At 35.9% G+C, this 25,459-nt stretch overlaps 2 protein-coding genes across 3 annotated transcripts; one reads left to right on the top strand and one right to left on the bottom strand.

Annotated features, from left to right (window-relative positions):
• The first annotated feature begins 325 nt into the window (after nt 1-325).
• Nucleotides 326-1,845, top strand: LOC113391454 (small glutamine-rich tetratricopeptide repeat-containing protein beta-like). The gene has a single exon (XM_026627417.2). The coding sequence runs from the start codon at nt 448-450 to the stop codon at nt 1,330-1,332; it is 885 nt and encodes a 294-aa protein (XP_026483202.1). The 5' UTR covers nt 326-447; the 3' UTR covers nt 1,333-1,845.
• A 110-nt stretch (nt 1,846-1,955) lies between these two features.
• Nucleotides 1,956-25,161, bottom strand: LOC113391450 (EH domain-containing protein 3). Of its 2 annotated transcripts, XM_026627413.2 has the most exons (4): nt 23,792-25,161; nt 19,896-19,961; nt 4,447-4,617; nt 1,956-3,355 (listed from the first exon to the last, which is right to left on the bottom strand). In XM_026627413.2, the coding sequence occupies exons 1-4, from the start codon at nt 25,014-25,016 to the stop codon at nt 3,153-3,155; spliced, it is 1,665 nt and encodes a 554-aa protein (XP_026483198.1). In that variant the 5' UTR covers nt 25,017-25,161; the 3' UTR covers nt 1,956-3,152. The 2 variants fall into 2 exon arrangements, with proteins under 2 accessions (XP_026483198.1, XP_026483199.1); XM_026627414.2 differs by lacking the exon at nt 19,896-19,961 and having other exon boundaries at nt 23,792-25,160.
• Between the last annotated feature and the right edge of the window lie 298 nt (nt 25,162-25,459).

Raw genomic sequence — 25,459 nt, 5'->3', positions numbered from 1 at the left:
ACTTTGCTCATCAATATAGAAAGTTGTATTATTATTAAAGTGTGATCAATATGGAATAAATATGAAATTATACAAGTTATCAAAATAACCAACCAATTGTCTATTATAACCTAAACTAAAGCTGAACAGCTAAAAACAATGTAATTTAATATTTTTCCACCCTTTTAAAAGTTGTTGAAACAGTAAAATTATAAGATGCTGTTTTTTGAGACGTGAGATTACTTACTGTGACAAATAACTCAATGCATTTAAAATATAATTGTTGTGACGCAGTAAACTGGCCCAATGTCGGCGATATTCTGGGCCAACGGGTATATTATTTTTAATCTATTGTCATTCTGTCTGTCAAATGACTTGTCAATTTGTCAAGCCGATAGTGAAAAATATTAAGCGGAAATTATAATTATTGATATTCGAATAATAGTTGTATATTGAAGAACCTACAAAATGTCAGAAATAAAAATAGTAGCAGCTAGTATAGTGAATTTCCTTAAACAACAACTGGACAGTGACACTCTGAGCGTTGATTCCCGTGAGAGCGTGGAAGTCGGGGTACAATGCATTGAGACGGCGTTTGAATTATCTCCTGAGGAACTCGCACGAGGCGTGGATCTGCTTCAACTCGTCAGACAACAGCGCGGTGGAGCGCCGCGGGTCGACCGCGCCGAAGCCGAGAAGTTGAAGAACGAAGGTAATGAACTCATGAAGTCGGAACGTCATCGTGAGGCTCTCGAAAAATACTCGCGTGCTATCGAACTGGATCCACAGAATTCAGTATTCTTTTGTAATCGAGCCGCCGCACACTTTAAGCTAGGAGAGCACGAATCTGCAGTCGCAGATTGCATGGCAGCACTAGCCTTGCAACCGAACTATGGAAAAGCGCACGGCCGCCTGGGAATAGCTCTCACGGCGATGGACCGCCATGCGGAAGCTCGCGCTGCATTTGCCCGAGCTGCGCAACTTGAACCAGATAATGAATCTTATAAACAAAATTTGAAACTTGCCGAGGAACGTTTGGCTCAGCGCGGCGATCGCAGACTAGATCTTGGCTGCTTGCTACAAAATACGGCCCTGTTAAATATGGCAACAGAAATGCTTGCCGATCCAAACATGCAGAATCTTATATCTGGTTTGATGACTACTACTAGTCCCAACCCTGCTAATGGTGCTGCCGTTGGTGCCGCTGGTGGTGGAGGAATGAATGCCCTATTAGAAGCAGGCCAAGCACTTGCACAACATATGCAATCGGCCAATCCTGATTTAGTGGAGCAACTGCGACGTCAGATGCGTCCACCGGGCCCTGGTGATAACCAGCCCCCTCCTTCACAGTGAATTATTAGCAAAGCTACTTCAAAACCCTTTTATTTTCAAGAAGGTTGCTACTGATGTTGTAGCAATAATAGTAACCTTTTATTTAAAAGTAAATTGATAATTATCTTTTAAATTTTATTTTGTGCTGTGACAAAACTATGTTCTTGCTATGACCGATACTTGTAATTTTTGTTTCATCCAAAATAAACAATTTTATTTATATTATAGATATTAGGCCTTACAGAAATGAAAATGTGTGTGCCTCTCAATGTCTGTCATATTTTGGATTGGGTTTTGTGGTATTTATTTTTGTTTATTGTATAATCTATATGCAATATCACTAGTTAGGTAAAATTGTAAAATAATGGAAATGGCAGTGAGCACACGCACTGACTAAGATGCATTATATTTAGCCAATAAAATATCTATGAATGTTAAAGAAGGGGAAGACTCCTGTTTATCTCTGTTTAACTGATATATTATTAGCTAAGATTTAAATAATAAATTGGTTTTATTAATAAATGTCGTCAAAAACACTTATTTTATTGCAAATTACAAATCTAGAATAGAATAACTATTTTATATACTCATATAATAAACCTGCCACTTGTAGCAGTCGAAGAGGTTCAATAAAACAAACGACGGAATTTTCTTAACTATTTATTACACTCTGTGTATAATTTACGATAAATACATGTACATATTATTCATTCATGTTTATATACACACAGTAGCAAATGTAAAAATAAGACGTCACCCGCAGTCCCGCGGCCCTCGCGACGGCGGGGCGCGGCCGAACTGCGAGAGACGCAGTAAAGTACATTCCAAAAATGTAATGCTTCGAAAATTCCATATTTACATATTGATCACCTCGACAGTATTACGGTGACGTCCCTATATGATAACGTCCCAGTCCCGGTCCTGCAATAAAAGCTACAAAGCCAAACATTTCTTAAACATATCGAAGGCACTGAACGATGAAGTCTAGAGTTCCAAATAAATGCTGCATAAAAATGCTAGAACAAGGTACCAGCTTGTAACAGACAGGCCTACGTGAACTAAGTACAAAGAATATTGAAAGTAAGGTAGGATTTTATGGTGAATTTTGCATAATAATATTGAATAAGTCTATCTACAATATAAAAATAATGATCAGTTTTATGAAGCCAGGAAACCGCTAATAGGAATAACTTACTGTATAATCTTTTAAATAAAATGTCAATGAAAAAGCATGCATAACATAATACGTGATCTAAATAAATTTATATGAATAATAATAATTTATTATTTAAAGAAATGTACTTAAAATACGAGGACAAATTATTTTCGATATATCGTGTATAAGAAATCAAACTCTGAAGCACCAAACGAGTCTCGCCTCAACAATAAATTAAGTCGTAAAGCTAAATATTAAAAATGTAACAACAATTTAAGATTTAAATTAGCATAACTGTATACATATCTCGTAAGAATAATTTTTGAAGAAGTAGAACGAACAGGATCTCCGTTCGCACCGAGGGCCGTCCCGAGCCGCTGGGCCCCCCTCCAACACACAGGCTGTGACCGCTAGTGAGGGTGAATTGCATTCTAACTCGCGTCGGAAACGGAAGGAAGCTAAAACTTATCTTACGAACTAGAAGGTAAAGCACACGATGGTCGATGGTCCATGCCGTCCATACAAATAATACCAAATGTTATATTTGAAAAAGAAAAATTCTATACAGTTTTTCATGGAAACATGAAACGGCTCGATGAAACCTTCACTTTCTATATGAAGCAGAGGTCGGACGATGCTAGCCTATGACGATTTTTGCGCGTAGTCGAAGTTTCAGGTCCAGACTTCAGTTGCGTTTGGAGGGAGGGATGAGGTGGGGGGGCAGCTCGGAGGGGAGGTCGTGTCCGTCGATCTTAACGCGGATGAGATGCATCGCCAGAGCGAACTCCTCGTCGTCCAGGAACCCGTCCTTGTCGATGTCAGACAGTTTCCAGATCTTACCGAGCACTGAGTTCGGTAGTTTCGACTTCACCATTTCAGTCTTGGCCGCTGTTGAAAAAATGTTAGCTTGTGTTAGCTGTATTCGGCACTACGTAATGAGAGTAATGATCGGATATGCTTTATCATCCAACGGAAACTCATGCCTAGAACGAGATAACGACTTGCGTAGATATCAGCATCTCGGATGAGTTAATGTCGTTCGTAAGTTTAGAAACATCGCTATTAATTGATAATGATGAATGAATACGGGTACTACTTTAGTGCCTCCACTAATATGAATTAACAAAATTAGCATGTTAGCAACAATCGATTAACAACTACAAGCTCATTTACGACATGCATAATTTAAGCATTTTGAGCTCTCAAATAAGCTGTAAGATATCTTAATACATCAACGATGGTATGTCGATAAAACAATTGGAAAATTGAATAAATTTTAACGGTTTCATCTTCGAGACCAAAAGTCAAGTCCTGAGCCCTTTCCACCCAAGTCTGCGGAGATTTCGGTACGTTGAACTCGATGTACATTTTGCCAGTGAATATGTATACCGAGCAGATAAACATGAATTCCGCTGTTATCGTTATCGTTATCAAATTCAGCAACACTAAGAATATTAATTTTATAGAGAATTGTAACGACTGCAAAACTCCTACTTTTTCTTTTGTCTCTGTAATGTTGGTATCGAAGGGTGTTCGCCGGGAATCAGTCTCAACGACGGAATCGCTAGAATCATCGCTATTTGCCTGTGTAAAGTCAGAACTAAACGGATTCGAGTCAACTTCGGTTTCGTCTTTAGATTCATCGAAACCTACAGAGTCGCGCAAACTATGGATGGAAACGGCCCGAGACATGCTATTTGAGGCGGTTAAAGATTCGTTGATAATGAATTGGGTGATGGTTTTGCTGTTTTGAGTCGTTACCGTCAAAACATCAGCAATCTTATCGAAGTTTTTATCATTATTTTCATTTTCTTCTTTGTTTTTAAGTGTCATGCATAGTTCAGTTAGTTGGGCACAATTCTGTGTGATGGAGAGCAGAGCTTGTAAGGCCGTGTCTGATGTCATTGTGTGTGTGAGGTGTGGGTGTGCAGTAAGAATTCGTGCGAGTGTGTGAGTCCGCGTGAGCGCGAGCTGCATACCGGCTCCGGTGACTTTTCCGTCGCAAGGGTTGAGCCCCTGGAATATCTGGTCGTAATGCGGCTTCTCCTTGCTGCAGATCCACTCTGGGTCACCGTGACCGGCGTCCACGCCCTCGCCACGTCCATACCCGAATGGTGACACTTGATCTTCTACGCCTTCGAAAGCACCACCTGAAATTTCGAAATAAATAGTTTAGTTATCTGGTCCATCTTTATATTGCAAATTTAGAAATAATTCCGGACAACAGTTTTTCCCTCCGAACATTTAATATAAAACTAAAATATCAATTTGAATCAATTGCAATCACGTAACATGAACGATGGAAACAATTTCATATTGATTTATTAGTAAGCGATTGACTGAATCAAAGCAAAGCTGATTTTAAAATTGAGTCCCGATAGTTGCCTATTTATTTATAAATAGTTCTGCGCGTAATTACATCGTGTATTGACTATTATTACTGAATAATACTTTGTAGAGTACACACCACACGATAGCTTATAGAAGCGGGTACTGAAACAATTAGCAGTTGTTTGCGACGATTTTCAATGTCAATTAATAGTCTATAAGTTGGACGTCGACATTTTATTTCTTCACACGAAGAACAAAAAATCAACAGAATTCAATTTAATAACTTATTTTATTGTTTAAAAATCAGAGACATCATAATTATATACATTTTATAGGTGTGGAAAGTTCTATGTGAATCGGATCACTGGTTATCGCGAGAATCCCGAACACAAGCAAAGCTTTACAATGCAATCAGAGGATATGCGAGGCGCAGTTCGCGTCCTCCAATTCGGAGGTGAAGTGACCGCAACGGAGATAAATAGTCGCGGCTCTTATCTGGCATCAGAGCAAGGTCGGCTATTCAGCGCCGCCACCGTGCTCTATTACCCATATTGTTCCACAGCGGTTGTAGTAAAAACTACATCTATTGTTGCCTTTTAATGAACGATTAGTGTTTTGTTTTGTCTCTCCAAAAAACTGATTTTCTATTTACATGGATAAAAGTCTACAAGGAAGTTGTGTAGAGATAGTTGACTTATATTTTAAATTGTAAATAAATTACAACTTTTAACTTTATTTATTTGAGACCAATTTCTTAACCGAATGAGACAATATAGGTCAGCAGGTTCACTAATCGGTTGAGGTAAATTGAGAAGGCTATCGGTCACGGCGTTTCTTTAAGTAAATAGGCAGTTTTTATGGAACACTTGAGTCGCATGAACGCACTAAGTGTCGGTAAAAACGAATACACGAGGTTATAGGCAACTTTCAATTACTAAGAAATGTACGAAATATGAGCAATTCGATGTGCTAGACCGACTGTGCCGACTAGATTAGACGCGATAAGATATCCGTTGATCGAATATTTCTGACGGTTGAATTATTTTTATCATATTTTTATTCGTTTTGAAAAAAAAAAAATTACTATATTTGTATTAGGGTAAAAAATATCAAAGTGTGGTAAAAACATTGTTCATTACATAATAATAAATTTTTTAAACGTAATAATATACTTAAGTAGTTTGTGAGAAAAATTGTAATTCAGATAAAATTTAATTATCTAGGTGTTGCCCGCGGCTTCGCTCATGGTTTAGGGGTTGGTCGTCAGGTAGGGATAAATAAATTCGAGCTTGCTTCATACCAAATTTCATCAAAATTGGTTGAGTGGATTGGCCGTGAAAGAGCAACAGACAGACAGAGAGAGTTACTTTCGCATTTATATTAGTATAGAATAATAAAAGTACTCACTAGTACTTAACGTCTGATATTTCAGCACTATAAGTGTCGCATAACGATGTCTGTGTTTACCATTTTATTTATTATAAAAACCAATGAATGGAGCCTAAGTGGACATGGCGCGCGTCACGGTGACATTGTGGTTTACGCGAGCGCTGGTAATTTAAAATGAATATTCGTTTATTGTATCCTACATATTGGAATGCATGAGGTTACTCATAAACGAAACATTCAAAATATCACTTTTCAAAAAAGATCATATTTCGATATTCCTACTACAAATTCCCAAAGCTAGGCTAAGGCTATATTATACGAGATGTTATATATAACGAACAGATACTAAGCTTTCTATCTTTTCTATTTTAATTGATAATAAATTGATTTTATTGATGTAATAAATTTTAATATATATGGAACGTAATATATATATATATATATTTATGTAACGAATTGGTTAAATTGTGCATATCAGATGTCGTGCGCCCACCGCGCTACGTCTGCGTTCCAGACGTCAACGTCAGATGATTGTCGGTATAATTTATACAAATTGTAGGTCCTATTTATAAATAACTGCTTATAAAAGATGAATCAATTTAGTGGCTATTTTTACTTGGGTGCTTTAAGCTTATTGTTATGGAAATAGAAGTCGAAATAAGGAAATATAATATAACGTTATGTATCAAGTCCAATGTAGTAAAATTATAATGTCTATGGCAACAGAGACCCCTAAAGCGTAGTGTTGTATATCAGTTGATTGATTCACTAATTGTTAAGCCCGCTGAATAACAAAATTTGAATTCGGAATAAAAACTTATTACAGTAAAATCTTTTACTTCGAATTATGTATCCTTAAGTCTTGGATATACTATACGTTAGGTAAATATGCCGCTTGAAAATCTTACACCCCCTCGAATGTTGAATGATACTTGTTATAGCGGAGAAAAATGTCACAGTTCCGTTCTCGTCACAACGTCTCGCACTGAATTATTAGGCGATAGAGGGGTTGCGATTTTCGCGTATCGATTACGTAAAAACATCGTTTAGAAGTATTTGAAAAGATATTAGGAAAAAATAAGCCGAAGGTTCCCTTACTAATTGTGTAACTTAATACTACAATGTAAATAAAAATAAATTCAGAGGGCACTTTGTACATATATTTCTATTACTTCTATTTTTTCTTGGAGAAGAAAAGGATATAGGTACTTTATATGGTGCAGGTTACCGTATCCACGCATTAAAATAGGTATTATAAAAATAAAAAAAATTATTTACTGTAAATGATTAGAAAACGTGTATATATTAGTGTTCAAACACGTGCATGTAAACCGACGATGACGTATGATGGTTCAAACTAGGTAAGCACTACTAAATTTTCATGTTTTTATATAGTGTTCATAATTCATTTCGTTCTAGATAAAGGCAAATATCGTGAGGGAACCTGTTTAGTCACACATCAACCAGCATGCTGGAGTAAGCCCCCATACCTTCTCGTAAGCAGGGGATCCCTAAGTTTAGACGTTAAACATTTACTTACTGTTACTTCAATATAAATATTCAAAATTAATGCACGGATAACAGTCTCAAGGGGTTCTTCTAAATCAAGTTAAGTTTTCTACAGTATTTATATGACCCAGATATTTTTATCAGTAAGTCATGTTGGCTAGTACACAGACTGAGTAAAATCTACGTGTCGGCGGTGAAAGGTCAGCGAACTCGATACGAAACAGGTATAAAGTATGTGCAATAATAAAACATATTATTAATTATGCAGTTACGCGTTAGGCAACTAGGAGACGATACTGATTGAAATATAAAGTGTCTGCTCACAATGGACTAACTTTTATTGCGTATATTGATAAAACAGTCGCTACTAAGTTTTTCTTCTCAGTAGAACCAACATTCCGAATAAATGGTAGCGTTAAATTTACCTTGTAAAACGTCGATTCAAAAGGTTCTTAAATAGACGTAGTACTCTTACTCTCTGTAATAGTACTTTTAAAGTATTTGTACATTTTAACTGAAGTAACCAAAATCCAATTACTTAATGATGGAATATTCTAAGCAAGACTAAGACGGTAAGACGGCTATAAATGTTTATAAACATATCTACTTGCAGTCTTTAGGAACTATTTAACAGGTATTGATTTGATATATTTATTTGGTACATTTGAAAACAATCATGTTTTATTAAACAAATCTTAGAATCCTAATGAAAACCGTTGTGACAGGCAGCCTCAGGTCATCACGTCTTCCTGTTCGTCATATGTGGAAATGTATCCATAAATAAGCAACGGGGTCCAGAGCCAGAGCGACTAGTGGTCGCGAACGTTAGTCACGTAACAGCAATGAAGAGAGTGAGTAATCTAGATCGCATCGGCGGCGGCGGCGCGGGTTCAGTGAAAGTGTAGGAAGCGAGTCGCGCGCCGCCATCGCCAGCGCCATCGCCAGCGACAGTCGCGTGCTTAGTGTAAACATAACGTAGATCCCCACTTCTCTCGCCACTAATAGAATATTATGTTATTCAAATTAATCCATCCACCCGATAAAACTGAAACATACCTATTATATACAATATTTCACTTATTGGTATGTGTGTGCCACATCTCGCAGTCGATTACAAGACCAGCCCCACACAACCGATCTTACACACATTTTCGACGCTGGCTACAGTACAATGTCGTATAAGTAGGTTTATTATTTTTATTACTTTGACAAAATAAAAGTTTCCTTTCAAGTAAACTTATTTTATGATTAGCAACGAAACAATTGATTTTTCTCTAAGCATATTGCCTTATTATTAATTAATAATTATCTAGCGAATGTCCACTTGTGCCTCAATGCATATGCTTATTACTCGTAAACAAATCGTACGACAATATATATAAATATATTTAAATATTAATTATTCAGCAATCAATATTAATTATGACTCTCGATGTAATACTACTAAACAGTGGAGTATATCCTCGACAACTTCTCATATATTTAATGATCGAAAATCATTACATTTCGCAGCAGGTAACGTGAGCTATGTTATCTAATATAATCGAAGGTATGTTACGTCATCCGCGGAGCACGTAACGCGAACAAACTAATTATATATCATATTTACTCGCCTGTTAAAAAACCACATTCTATGTATTTCTTGCAAAACCCAGCAGACGCTGTCGGTACATATATATTATATATCAATAAAATTCTCATGGTAAAGGTAAAGGGGGTAAAAGTTATCGTGACGGAGTGCCACCTAGTGGCGAGTTAAAAGTGGAGGTTTCAAAAACATTCTCCATGAAAAATGCATATTTCGAAGCCTATTAATCTCAAACAGATTACATCCATTTTTATATATATAGTCAATAACTTCGATATTCGAGGGTATTCTAATTATAAATAATGCATGAATTTCAAATAAACTAACGGTGCCATTAATATATAAAAAATATATACCATCAAAAGACAATGTTAGCGTAGCCAGGTCTCCTTGATCCTCCATTTTAAAAGGTGCACAAAATTATCAAACTACAGCGCTCGACGAATCTCGAGAGAATGGAAAAGCCGAAGAACGGAGAGGTAATTGAGCTGGTGCAATTTTCTCCCCAATAGAATTGGGAATGGTCATCCAAGGTCCGAGCGCAGGATACAGGTATCTCGCGTTAAGGAGGAAGCGCGTCCGCTGTCGCCCACACGACGCCTCAACTAGACAATCCTCTTTAGACTGCCTTAATGTTACGGCCTTGTACATAAACAAGGACGAGATTGGTACTTTTGGAAATATCGAGTGATAATTGCTTACTCTATGGGGATGCCTTTCATCAAGCAAGTAACGCATCAATTATATGGTACATTTCCAACTTATGAGAAAAGGCCTCTTCTTTTGATGAGGAAAAGATTTGGAGACACTGCCTTGCAGGTATTCTCTCTAACTCTTAGATCACCGCATCAAGTATGCGATGACAAAGTACCACAAATTAAGCATATAAAACTCAGAGTTGCGTGGTCAGATTTGAAACCACAAGTTTCGTTTAAAGTTGACACATTTTATTTGGCGAGCCATCGGTCCTCAACATCCAAAACACATTAATTCATTCCGGAAAGAATACTTCCAAGGAAGTAACAATTTAGCAATACCCGACGTCTGCAGTATAACCAGTAGCGCCCCTTAATAAATGAAATTACAATATATAATGATCAAAATTAATAACAGCACAGCAGACAGCAATCTCGCATAGCCGTAACATCATTTTCTTAAAGCCATTCAGGGCAATTTCGAACTTCTTTGTGGATAATGATGATTATTATGTAATAATTTTAGATTTATGTCATAAGATATGAATATCGACTTTCCAGCCATTATATCTATTATAGAAATATTCCCTAATTTTAATTCGGTCACTATAAAATATATTTCTAACTGATTAGGAAACATTCAGCATCTACTGATACCTAAAAAAGTATTAGCTTAATTAAGTACGAACTTGATTTTACATTAGATCGCACAGATGGGATTTTTTTTTGTTTCTTAATAATGTCGAATTGTAAGTCAAAGTGGCATCCTTTTTGTTAGTAACAATAAGCATAGTCACAAGAGTCCAAGTCTGTTAACTATAGCCTGTACCTATCTGTACACTATCACCAGTCGTTGGGACGCGAAGCACGTGGCGACGTGAACTGATAGTTCGCGGAAGTAAGAGAAGGTTGGTTTTTGTTATATCAAGACGGCACGCGCTTCGAAGGAAAATTAGAATGGAAAGTATTCGACTACGTACGAGGATACATTCCAAATTTTAGGTTTTATAACCTGTCGTACATAATTGATTAGTGTCTGTGATGAAATATAATATTTATTTTTAATTGATAATATTACGGTCATAATATAAGGAAGCGTAAAGGAAGAGAAGATTTAACATCCAAAAACGCTACTGGGTACAAAAATAGTAAAAGTTAATAACCACTGACTTCCAAATCAAACCATAAATTTGATTGCGAGTCGACAATTAAATAATTCATTAGAGCATTTTGTAACTCTTCGAAATAACCTTGATACATGGTTGATTAATTTATAATTAAACTTAAAATAAATACCATACAGCGAGTTTTGGACAATATTGATATGAAACTAATATACTTAATATTATAAATGGCAAAAAATTGGCACTAATGATGCACAATTGTTATGCAAGTCATGAAACAGTGCATGTAATAAAATTCTCCGCACGACTGCTCCTAAACAACAGCGATGCTGAATGCTGGGTGGGCGGCGCTGTTTGTGGAAGTTTAATCGTAAAGGGCGTTCATTCAAGCTGCGACCAACACTTCGACTGATAAGACTCGGATAACGATATGCTTGACGATAAAGGTCTTACTCATTAAATGTTAGTTTTTCGTTTTAATTTATGATTTATAAATATATATATTAATTATAGAAGCAAACTCAAACTAATTAATTATTATGTTGAGCAGTTTAGCGATTATTTTGGGATAAAAAAATATTGCGCGTATCAGTTTGCCCTTTTGTCTAGTATTAACAAAATAGATACGAAAATAATACAATTTTTATTTCAGAAAATTCAGAATGTAGGCATCAAATGATTGACGTCGGCCCGCATCGAAGCAGCGACGTGGCGACATTGGCTCTGTTAGAGATAATACGAGGTCTTTGACCTACTAACACTGAGGGTTATGTTATTGTGATGTTTAAAACCTGTTATTGATACTTTAACCTTAGTAAATGATATTTTAACAATTAAATATGTAAAACTATCGAAACCGGTTTAAACAAAACGTAGGTATGACGACATTAGTCAGATACCAAAATTATTTGCAATGTCTTTGTTTAATCATGAAATGATAATCTTATTCTTTGATTAGACCACGATGATAAAAGTTTTGATATAAATATATAAAAGGAAAAATAATATTCTTTAATTTCTCCCCAATTGTGACCCTTAATTACTTTGACAAAATCTATCCGGTCAGGTGACTTTTCCGAGCCTTACTTAAATTCTATTCATGCCGATGTACTAACTTTAAATCAACCAAACAGTGAGGTGATAAAAATACTTCTTTTCTTCAAATATACTTATATTCTGTAACTAGAGGTGTCCACTTAATCTTAATAAATATTTAGATTAAGTGGAAACAGGCAGTCTATGTTCTACCGAAGACTGAAGATGGAACAAAGCATTAAACAGAGAATACTTCTGCCTCAAACTAGACTTGGAAAGGATCATCACTCAGACCAACTTCAATAGGGACGGTACGTTTAGAAGTAGACCATTCGATGAATAGTTGGATTTTATTTCTGGTTAGCATGTAAGACACGAACACAACCCACAAACTCTATAGAAACATTTCAGCGGAACTAATAAAAAAAAAATCGGGCCAATAACGATATTTATCGTTAGTAACTAGTAGCAAAGTAGCGCTAATTCATTGCAAGCCCCGCCGGAAGATACAGCTAGTATCATCATTTGAGCAAATATTGCGCTCACTAGCTATGAATGCACGGAATCTAGTTTACAGTTATGTACAATGTACGCGGCGATGTTTCAAACAACAATCAAACATTGATATTGAGAGCGGACACATGACTGCGAAGCTCTGACTCATTCATTATACTGGAACATGCCTGATTAATATGCACCTGGATTCGCTACGTTTTTATTAGTCTTCACATACAACCTGAATACTTAATTCGAACTTTAAAAACATCATAGATATGTTTATACATATCTATGATAAAAAATATTTTTCAATATATAGTACATGAATATTCAGACTCTAACGCACATATAATATGTATAACTATGTGAACTGATTTAATGCGAGAACTTTCTTCGTCATTAATATAATATGTTTGTCTAATCTGTGTAAGTTCGTGATTCAATAAAAAAAAACAATATGGAATAGAGCCATAATTTGAAATACATGTTTATTGCTTTGATATCCAAAACGTTGTTGAAACAGTGAAGACGCCGTTTAAAACGATAATCGCAACTGTAAATGGTCATCGAACACTCGTCGGAGTGCGCGTGCGCCGCGCGCCGGGCGGTCGATAATATTCAGCGCGCGCGCGGCCCACATCGCACTTCCGAACACTATCACGCTCTGTGGATTTGATTCTAGCTACTTTTTTACTGTGTTCAGATTTCTGCGCCACTGACGTAAAACTGTATCCGTAACTGTTAATTTACAATCACTTAAAGCATAATGCACAATAAACTTTCTACGACCCGATGGAGGACTAAGTTTAATGCGATGGCTCTATATCGGATTACATATCTCACAGAAACCACTATCAAGTGTAAGCAAGTCGGCCGCCCTGTCAATAGCAATACGACAAAGAGTGCTGAACTAAGCTATCAATGACATCACGTGGTGTCCAAAGGGAAACAAATGATTCCATCGGTGGGGTGCATCAGTCACATCGAGCACAATGCGAGTCATTGAGAACGAGTGGGTCGCCAACAATGGCAGCTGAGATGCGACTCAATGGTCACGCTGTGATGATGTCACAGCGGACACGGGAACAATGCCCTCAACACAATTAACTGATACACATCCTCCACTAACAGGCTCACTCCAAACGCATAATCGGTCGAAAATTACTTCGATTACGGGTTTTGGGTAGTCTATATATCTTGGTATCTTTATTAATTAATCTCACATGTAATCTATATCAGCGTAACTGTGTCACGTGATAACGTGTGCCTTGACTTGTAGTAATCACTTATTGCACCGTTATTAACACTCCATACTGTGGAACCTTGACGAGAAAACCTAGTCGTAAATACCTAGACAATTAATTAGCAGTCGAGTGTATAAATGCCGTGACATTTGTTAGAGCAATGAAGTGAAATTTAACGCCGACAACATTAAAATTAAGCTGATTTTAATTGCAGAGTAATTCGATGTCCTTGAAGGCAAGGTACTATTATTATGTTGAAAATTAGCTTTGCCACTTTCGTCGATAGCGAAAATCAAATCGTTAGCTGAGTACATGCGTTCGGGTCAGTTGATAGGTGAACTAAAACGCAACACGTTTCGAATATTGGTAACAAGTGGTGCACCACTCTGCAATTTGCGACACTACCGACGGACGCGATTTGACTTGCACGCGATGTTTTACGTAAGCTACTGTTTAATATTCTAACATGTTTACTGGTCATTTGATTAGAAAAAAATATGTAGCTATATATCTGTTACCTACGAATAGATGTTATTAAAAATATCATTGTTCATTACAAAAAAAAACCAATAAATTAGCAAATCTAAATTATAAAATTAATTATCATTAATTTATCTGTAAGAATGCAAACGACAGCTCGACTCACCTGAAGGTAAGTAGTAAGTATTAGTATATAATGTCAAATAATGATGTTTTCCTGAACGACATCGAGCCACAGCAGCCACTCGAAAATATTATTGATAAATATATGCAGCCACATGCGCAAGAGGTATTATCGTTCAAGAGAGCGTGTAAAGAAAGTTGTTCTCTACTGTCACACTGATCCACCATAGACCGATGAGACCGAAATCGGATACGAGCAGATGGATTAGTGTCCCTTGTGTGCCTGAGCTTCTTTTCAAGGCTCACGAGTATAATATTGGCATCTCCCTAATTCCGAGCTGTTACTTAATATTTCTTGAAAGAAGACAAAGCTTAGCTGGACTGTCCCTTGATCGCCGCTTTCTTTTATGGTATAGGTTGGCGGACGAGCATATACGCCACCAACCTTGGGAGCTAGGATGTTATGTCCCTTGTGCCTGTTGTTACACTGCCTCACACACCTTCACACCGGAACACAACAATACTGAGTACTGTTGTTTGGCGGTAGAATATCTAGGTTTGCACAAAGCCCTACCACCAAGTAAATTACTAACGAGACTAACGAGGTCGCTATCGCTCATATACAAAGGGTAGTACCTTAAGTTATTAGTAAATTTTATAATATTTTATGTTTTCATACCTACAATGCACCACCAAACGTGTAGATTAAGACGGAATTAAGATGTTATGTCCCCTGTGACGATTAACTAGACTGGTACACATCCACAATCTAAAATCTAGTTAATGACAATACAAAGTATTCTTCTCGGTGATAGCTGCTGAGCGCGTGATATCTAGCCAGAGGAGCTCGCACAAAGCCTCACCACCAGTAAAAGTCACGAGTACGAGAGTTAGAAGCCTCCGAAATGAACTAGTCAACTAAAATAAAATCTTTAAGTAAGAATTCTATTTGTGTAATTAATACAGACAATGATATCTGTTTCAGCGTCGCGCGCCGACCTCCGGCGAAAGTATCGGTCGTGCTCCCATTGTCAGCGCACAGTCGCGCGACACGGTTACACCATAGCAGAGTTCTCGGCTCTAATGCAATTGTCAGTGCACGTAGTACATGTGTGTTTAAACAAGCTCTATTCCGCGACTCAATTCTCGTTAAATTTATTAATATGTTTATATATTTAACCAGACTTCAGGGTACTCAGTGTTAAATTTAATAATGATGGATTCAATTAATCCATGATAAGCTAACAGATACACAGATATTCTCATATATTTATTAGTACGATTTATAAATGTTAAATTATAGTTAAGTATAACATAAGCTATTTAATAATGATTTTCGTTTACGCAGAGTGAAACGAATGTCAATTAAAATGCTAGTTCAGCATATTTTGCTTTTCGTCGTTTCGCATAAATGAGGTCAACGTCGAATTGCAAATTTCCAATACAAACATTTATTTTTTTCAGCGAAATCTGACGTAATAACTAAACCTTGTCGACTTTATGCGACATCGTTAAACTAATAATTAAATAATTCAATGTATAGACAGATAGAGATGAAATTCTAAGTTCTTCTACTTATTTTCAGAACAAGTAGCGCAAATGTATCTACTCACAAATATGTACGTTAAAGATATTACAATTTTATTAGCGTTTTGATTCCATTATTTCACTCTTCAAGTAAATAAGGATGATAATATAAATAAATAAATATAAATATTGGACAACATCACTTACATCACTCTGATCCCAATGTAAGTAGCTAAAGCACTTGTTATGGAAAATCAGAAGTAACGACGGTACCACAAATACTCAGACCCAAGACAATATAGAAAACTAATGAACTTTTTCTACATCGACTCGGCTGGGAATCGAACCCGGGACCTCGGAGTGGCGTACCCATTAAAACCGGTGTACACACTACTCGACCACGGAGGTAGTCAAAATTTATATGTACTATGATATATATACTAATATGAAGTTAATGAATTTTGTTTGTTTATTTAAATTTGCTGGTCTCTTAGTCTCATTAATTGAAAACGTTTATAGACCGTATATAACATCACGTCACGTGACGACCCTAGGGGTCGAAGCAGTGACGTTTATCGCGGTTGGAACCACGCGAAGTATTTTAGTTCATTAATTATAGCTAATAAGCTACTAATAATTATAAGTAAGCTCTTTTTTAGACAATTAATAATTTAAAAACTAGATCGAACCAGTCGTTTCTAATGGTCTCCAAATTAACTTATGATAATCTTTCATTTCTAAAGGTCGAAAATGGGCCCTATACAAATGTATGACGAATCGGTCAAGACATGAAGATTACCGTGACAAATAACAAGTCACAGACACATAAAAATTAATTGATCCATTCACTCTTCGGTTCCTTGACATTCACTCGAACCGTCGCCAGTGACACATGCAATTATGACTCCTTATCGACGACCGTTCGATAAGTGTATTGTTATGCAAACTCTACTTACAACGAATCGGTAAGTGATAAGATTGCTAGCCACTATATTTATCACCAACGCCAGCCCAGTAACTCTTGATTGGATAGATGTACATATGTCAAGTGAGCAATTGATTCTTACAAGTTTTTATGTTGAATTATTGATTTGTAGGGGAAATTAGGGCTATTTATTAAATGTTATAATTATTACTGTTAATCAACATTCAGTCAAAATTTAAAATATCTACTCTACAAAACATGTAGCCATGGAACGATCGCAGGAATGCTAGTAATATGTTGCCGATCACAATCCGACGGATGGAACTGGACGGAAAATGAACCAAACTTCGTTTTACTCTAATTACATAGGTTTTTTTTAATAAGAATTGCATCTCTTTTAGATTTTTCCGTGCTATTGAATCTTTTAGCGGACTTCAAAAAGGAGGAGGTTATAAAATCTTATATCGTATAATTATATAATCGTATTTTTATATTTGTTACCTCAAAACTCCGTCATTTATGAACCGATTTGGAAAATTATGTTTTTGGTTAGGAGAGAAATATAGTATATCTGTCGTTTGATAAATTTTAAATTTGAAGAATAAAAGCCGGTTAATTTGTTTTTATTTTAAATTATTATACGTACATACTTTGAATTATTATTTTTACGTACGTAGACATTTTACAATTATGTTACACCCCGATGTTTGTTGATATCTGATATGGCTGACGGTAGCCGGTTATTTTACTTTATGTAGGTAATTCTATTGTTTAAATTAAATTCTACCAAATCAAAGCATACTTGAAAAGTAATTGTAACTTGTAACTCATTATCTTCGTTTAAAATCGAATTAATTTTGAATATTTTCCAAATATATGAAGATATTAGAAATTGAAATAGGCTGTGAGCTATAATAAAAATTGCATTTCACTAACAGAGGCCCGTCGCCCGTCAGACAAAAGTAGGTAAGTTCACAGAGCAAGCTAACACTTGTCCTCAATTGCGTTTCCGCATTAGCCAGTCGATCACAAAACGTGCGCCGGCGCTTGCGAGCAGCCCGTTTCTATTAAACAATACATGTGACTCAATGTTGAGATACGAACGGATAATACGATTTACTTTACATTATGAGCAACAAACGGTCGTATAGCTCGGGTGGGTTAAGGTAAGTCAGTCCGAACCGATGCGTCATTCAGATACCGCAGCGCTTAGAAAATATTAATGAGTAATTCAAAAATGCTTGATGCTTAGTTATGGAGTTATGAGCAATAAACATATCGCGTGTTGCCAAGCGATGTAAGGAACTTAAAGTAATCGAGACAAAGCAGATTAATTGCAATATAATAAAATATCGATTTCACTTTAAAGAATTTCGTTATATTAGTAAATTGAGGTCTATTTTATTTTTTAAAGAGATGTTTTGTAACTTGTTCGCCTACAAAAGAAAATTTTTGGCCAACACATGAAGGTTCCCTCACGATGGTTTAGTTTAGTTCAATTATAAAAATAAATTAAGCATAGAAAATTCAGTTGGGCCTGAACCCACAATCGCAATCCATTAAAGGTTTTCTAACCTCTGCAAGCAATTTAATGAGTACAAGAAGTTATTTAAATAGTTTCGTATATAAACAAATCGTATAGAATAGTAATTAGTAGATATAAAATGTTGCTAGTGACAAATTGATATTATGGTGTTTTAATAGCGGTTTGAAGGTTAAAGATAAAATTGGTAATCTAGTTTGTATAAGATAGCCTTTATCATTAAACCGATGAAAAATAACAGTACACGATATGTATCTAAGTACGTTTGATAAAAAAATCTAGTAATGTATAATTGGAAGATATGGTGAAAACTTATACCAAGAATAAGAATTTACAAGGTGGTAGAGCTTTGTGTAAGGACGTGTAAGTTGGTACTTGTTATGATATAGGTTGGCGGACGAGCAAATGGACCACCTGATTGTAAGTGATCACCACCGCCCATAGACAATAGTGTAAGAAATATTAAGCATTCCTTACATCACTAAAGCGCCACCAACCTTGGGAACTAAGATGTTATGTCCGTTGTGCCTGTAGTGGTAGTGTACTGGCTCACTCACCCGTCAAACCGGAACACAATAATGAGTACTGCTTTTTGGTGGTAGAATATTTGATGAGTGGGTGGAACCTACCCAGACGGGCTTGCTCAAAGCCCTACCACCAAGTAAGCTACACAGTCATCACATATTCTATGCTAGTTTGAGAGTGAGGGAACCAGTGTAACTATAGAAATAAGGGATATATCATCTTTTTCCCAAGGTTGGTGTTGCATTGACGATGCATGGGATGGTTAAAAGTTCTAGCCTTGCGAATGTCTACGGGCAATGGCAACCCCTCGTAACATAGTGGTGGCCCATTTGTCAATTTGCCTACTTATTTGAAATTATATTTATACAGGAAGGTAATAGATCACGTCTACATTTATAAATAAAGACATTATACACATATGGGACAACACAATACAAGAATGGAACGACCCCGAAATAGAATTAACTGTGTGATAAATGCTATCGGCAACAACAGACACTACGAGTAGGACGGCGACGGACAGATATAAAAGCCATGCTACACATATTAAAGGACATTCTGATTACTAATTTATGTTCACGTTTTCATTATTGCAATATGCCCGCAATAAGTTTTAATAATTGGTCAACCGTATCTATAAAAAAATGCGGTCTAAGATGTTACGTCCTTAATTACACTGTTTCACTTGCTTGATAAAATAACATGTGAGTGAATGAAAACTAACAAAAAGGGCCCGTACAAAGGCCTGCCACCGCAAAACGTAATGACGGGAACATTTTATATTTAAAAACAGACATGATAACTAGAGTAAAGTTGTACTGTTTAACGTGAAGATTATGTCAACCGCATCAAACGGACGAGCACGAAAGCCAAAGCGTCACAATGAGCTTACCTTCCAGGAAGCCACGTTTGACATGCAGGCGTTCCAGCGCGGCCGTCAGCGGGTCGCCGGGCTCCCCTTGAAGACAGACCAGCTTTACTATGCATGCATAACAACCCTACCACGTGCGGTTACGTTATCTTATGAGTAGCAACGTCAAGCGGGTGCAATGTTACGGTTAGTAATGGGGAAACATTGTTACATAACAAAGTTCGAGCATTTATAGTTTAAATTTAAAGCAATATGAACGCATGAATATGTAAATACTCGTCTTTTGTTCTGTATAACTACATATTCAATATATATAAATAATAATAGCTTTCTACGCATTATATAAAGCAACTCTATAATTAATTCACTGGCTATTTAGCTAAATTATTTACATGATGGGGTATATTAATTAGTTTGGTAAATCAGTTATCATCGCTCAGGGTCATAAATTACGAGCATTCAGCAGTCAAGTACAATATCCAAGGTCGCAGGTGCGCCCGCGCCGCATCGCTGCCCTAATCATTGCCTCGGCTGAGTTAAAAATCACTTTACGCAATTTTATATCTAAAAACGCTTTGCTCGCTCACGTGATAATATTCTGATAAGAAATTTTACGTTCATTGTCGTACGGAACACGCCCATGAATTAAGAGTTACTGCTACACGATTAGACATACTACAAGGACGGCAACAGGTACACATATAACATGCTGTAGTCTTAGTCACGAAATACATTCTGTTAAATATGTATGTCAAATTTACATTGGTACAAAAAAATATTTAAATGTCCTGACTCAAACCTTATATTCGTGTCCCGAAAAATATTTTCTTATTTAAGAATTTCATTATAATCGATTCGCTTGTTATTAGCAACACGGAGAACATCTTTGGCCAAATTTGACTCGCCTGCCTGTACGCTTGCGACTTTGAGTGCATGTCACATTTTCATGTCGACAATATTGTGGGGACACGATCGACGCCGAGGGTGGTGGCCGAACGACAAAAATATTTTTTTTTCTTTATTTTATATTCAGATGACTTCTTGTGGTAATGAGTTCAAATTATGATCACATCACATTACATACAGCCCAAAATAATGTCTAGACTCTTACAACTAAACTAAAAGAACCCTGCGATGTCTTCAGAATTTCTACGCGAATTTTCCTCAGACACGAAGCTATTAACGGTAATGTTTAATTTTTTTAATAACTTTAACATGGCCATCGAGCCACCTGATGGTAATTTACTTTGCTCTTAGGCATGGGGCGATCTAAGAAGTAAAAACCGCTCCAAACGCCATCCAGGTGCCGCTAACCAAGCGATATAAGTGTAGAGAAGAAAATTACGCTACACGCGGAACTTCGTTACATAAACATGTAATATGAAATGTTAAATAATGAAGTTAACCGCTTATAAATAACGAGTAACTCCACGTGAAATATCCCCAACGCATCTCGCATCCGAAGCACATGGCGCCATATATTTAAAGCCGTGCTTGCAAATATAGTAATAGTTTCTATTTATAATACTAAACTGAAATTTTGCATTCACATATAACTTAAAATTGCTTATAACGAAAATTTTCAGGACAAGTTAACTATACTTTTTGGAATTTAGTTTGAACATAAATAATGTAGTGTAACATATTAATCTATTACTTTTAACACTAAAGCGATGTTTATTCTATTCTATAGATACTAAACGAACTACTAAAGTAACTTTCGCAATAACGCAAACCGGCTGCAATCTATTGGTCTTAATATCTAAGCATGAAAAATAATTTGGTAAATATGAAAACTGTTCATTCAAATATATCCAATACCAACTGTTAACAATGTTGTTATGAATGTGTTACTTAAATTTCGTTCTATTTCATATTTTTTCTACCTCAGTGAAAGCTGTAATTAGTGAAGCAATGCGAACAATAGCAATTAAGAGGTCGTCGGGCTCGAAGGAGGTCAGATGTGGACTCGGGTTTTATTGGCAACTTTACTCCTTTACTGGTTTATTGAATTGAACTGCTATTGAACTTTTGGATATCGATATTTAAATTAATTATTAGTAAGTAAGCGTTCTCATTATTTTAAAAACGCTTAATCAAAACAAATAATTTAATTATCGAAAAAAATTGATGAGTTTACATTATTTAAAGTTTAAATAAAATGGATCTTATTCTCGCAGGATTTTGCCATAAAATAATATGTTAATTTGTGCATCTTGTAAGCTCAACAAGGATCCTGTAAGATTAATGATTATCGGCTTCAAACATAGGATTAATATTTACAGCAACCGCAAACCTAACATTAAATAGATACTGATATATTGGTAAGTAAGCAATAAGGTAAACAACCCCTGGATTGGCTTATAAAGTGAAAAACAATATATAAACATGCAATCAAAATGTACCTATATGCATTATAATAACCACTTATTCTTGCATTATCTGTTTCACGAGCTCAGCTACTGGGCAATACAGTTAAGTGCATGCATTTAGTACGAGACGTACTCGCCTTTCTGATTCAAAAGGCTTATATAATTGGACATGGCTCAGAGCATGAAGTACATTTTGATTTATATTAAGTGAGACGATCGCATTTTCGGGCGTCTTTGCGGCGAATGCTGGCTAAATTATAAATCCAAGACTAGATCTGCATACGCAACACAACGAAAATCCCTATAAAAAACATATTCGTCATTTCGACTCTGAGATAGGACCAATTGATTTATTCCTAACTTTAGAATATATTCTTTATTTTTGTTATGCAGGTAGATTTTACCTAAATATGTGTGATTCCAAAAAATAAATTTAATTTAAGTATACATTTTAAATAAGATATCACTAGATTGCCTCTAAGTATTATGTACATAAAGAACTGTATATATAATTGATTATCATTAAATATATTGATTTCTTCTTATTAAATGTTCAGGTACAAGTTTTTTTAAGTGACACAATTTATATAAATATCAGCTGTAATTAATATATAATGTATAATACAGGTATCTTTTGAATAAAACTCAGCCAAGCACTTCAGTACTTCATACATCATGCTTTATCATTATATTTGTTCATATCAAGATAGAATCAAAAAAGCCGACATGTAGGTTGGATGCAGTTTAAAAGTAGTCTTTTTTCCTTTGATATTAATGCATACTTTACTAGTAAACGAAGCTTTATATTATTATTATCAAACATTCCAGTGTCACTTACATTATTTATAAGACTATCATTCCCATCATCACGAAACATTCTTTAATAGTAACATACAAGGACATTTAATAATAATAATTAATGCATGTTTTTGGTAACTACAACACATGACAGTGGTTTAACTTCCTCAACGTTTATGTCTTTTCGGGGAACTACATACTTTAGTTTATTGGATAAGTATACTCTAACTAAGAGGTAAATAATTTCAGTAAAATTCACATTGATCACAAGCTAGATGTAATTTCAACTATGAATTGTATTAATGATGAACTACATCATGCAATGGGAACCTAATTTAATATTAACCAAGTTTCATACAGATATAACATATGCAAATAATTTGCTAAGCAAACCCATTAATATTTATGATACACGAAGAGATGAAAAACATTACTAATTATAGGTATTAGCAATTCTAATAGTAACAGCGATGATTTCATGCAACAGTCAAGTGATAAGAAAGCTTATTCAGGTCAATATCTGGTGATAAGAGATGTCTACTTCGTTTGCTGCGTTATACAAACACTTTTTGTTATAAGGATATAATAAGTGTAACCTTGGATAAATTGTACTAAGTTTCACACACACCTATGTGAATCACTGAACATTTTTATCAAGTGTTTCCTGTTTTAAAGATGTATAGTCATATTATTAAACTGAATGTCTTTAATACTGTAAACTAAATTTAGAGAGATGTAGTGACTTACCTTTGATGAGAGGCTCAGCAACAATATTGATATCTTCCTGTGGGATCATGTCCATGAGGTGGGCGATGTCTGTGGCCAGCATGTTGTCCACCACTTCTAGTAATTTTGGTTTCAATGGATGGAATTTGGTGAAATCATGATTTGCTAATGTTTCTTGCATTTTTTTGATATCAGGGAAGTCACCAGGAGAAATCTGCATTTCTCTTTGAATCCTATCATAGACTTGACCTAAATTTTTAATTAAATCTTTCTTTTTGCCGTCCTTGCCAAACATTGAGGGCATTTCTTTTCTCAACTCACTAACTATGTATGCATGTACTTTAGCGAGGCGTGCCCTTTTAATCAAGTCATTTAATTTACGTAATGCAGCATTTCGAGGTAGTGACTGCATATCTCTGAAGAGGTCTTGTTCCTCATCTTCAAAGAGCCGTCTATTGACGTCATAGCGGAGAGGCTGATCCCAGAAGGATCCTATATACACGCGCGCTACCTCAGGTGTTTGCAGCACCTTACCCAGCGACCACATCAGAGCACCATACACACGCATTAGTTGCTGATGGTCGATCATGTCGGCTTTGTTTAGAACGATACGAATTTTGTCGTCGTGGCCCCTCAGAGCTTCGATACTGCGCCTGAACTCATCCGAGATGTCGAGTTTGTGGGCGTCAAACAACAATATGATACGATCGACGCGTTCCGCGAACCACTCTAGCACACCGGTAAAGTCGTATCCTCTATCAACGCGTTGTTTCTCCCCCGATAGAATACCAGGAGTATCGACGATAGAAATTCCCCGAAGAACCGGCGAATTTACAGTCGAACATTGGAATCTATTGAGAAAGGCGTTTCCAAATTTACTCAAAGGACGAAACTGTTTTTTTGGGTCTACGACAAGCGCATTTCCAGGTATCATGCCTTCTTTTTCATCAAACATTACGGCGATAAACCGATCTGTTGTAGGTTCAGGCCCGATACGAATACCAGGAAAATCTCTCTCCAAGAGATATTTAATAAACGTAGTTTTACCAGTCGAGTACTGGCCTACGAGAAGAATCATCGGCTTCGCATCAAAGTCGGGTTCTTCAAGCTGTGGAGAGTGAAAATCGTGAAACTGATAGTGCAACTCGAGCGGCAAAAGTTTCGTTTTATAAATTCTTTTGAGACCCTCCACGACATTTTCTATACTTTCAGTTTTTTCGCCTTCTTTCTTAAGCCAGCTAAACATGATTGCTGTTGTAACTTTCTATTGTAGCGATAACAATATATACACTAGTTCACTCACTGCACCACTTAAAGAAAAATTATAAAAAATTTTGCAAGACCACCGCGATCATCCTCTTTCGTAAAAATGAAATGAATGACGTGTTTGCCATAATAATTTTGACGTTGTCAGCCTGACGTAGAGTATGACCATCACAAGATTAAATTTTATTAATGTTGCCATATATCAACTTTATTCCGATTACTTATAAAAAAATATTATTTACTTGCAATGATTTGAAACACGGATACATTCTATATAAAAGGAACGTACAAGTTTGGCGATTTTATCGCTACATAGCGATCTCTTTCATAAAACTTTATATTTTAAATAATGTTAGTTGATGTTATTAAAGATTAAACGCATTGGATGGACAGACAATTGTATAATGACAATTATAATTATCG

Source organism: Vanessa tameamea, chromosome 20, assembly GCF_037043105.1.
Source record: "Vanessa tameamea isolate UH-Manoa-2023 chromosome 20, ilVanTame1 primary haplotype, whole genome shotgun sequence".
Taxonomy (NCBI): Eukaryota; Metazoa; Arthropoda; class Insecta; order Lepidoptera; family Nymphalidae; genus Vanessa; species Vanessa tameamea.
This window is presented reverse-complemented; position numbering and strand designations above follow the sequence as displayed.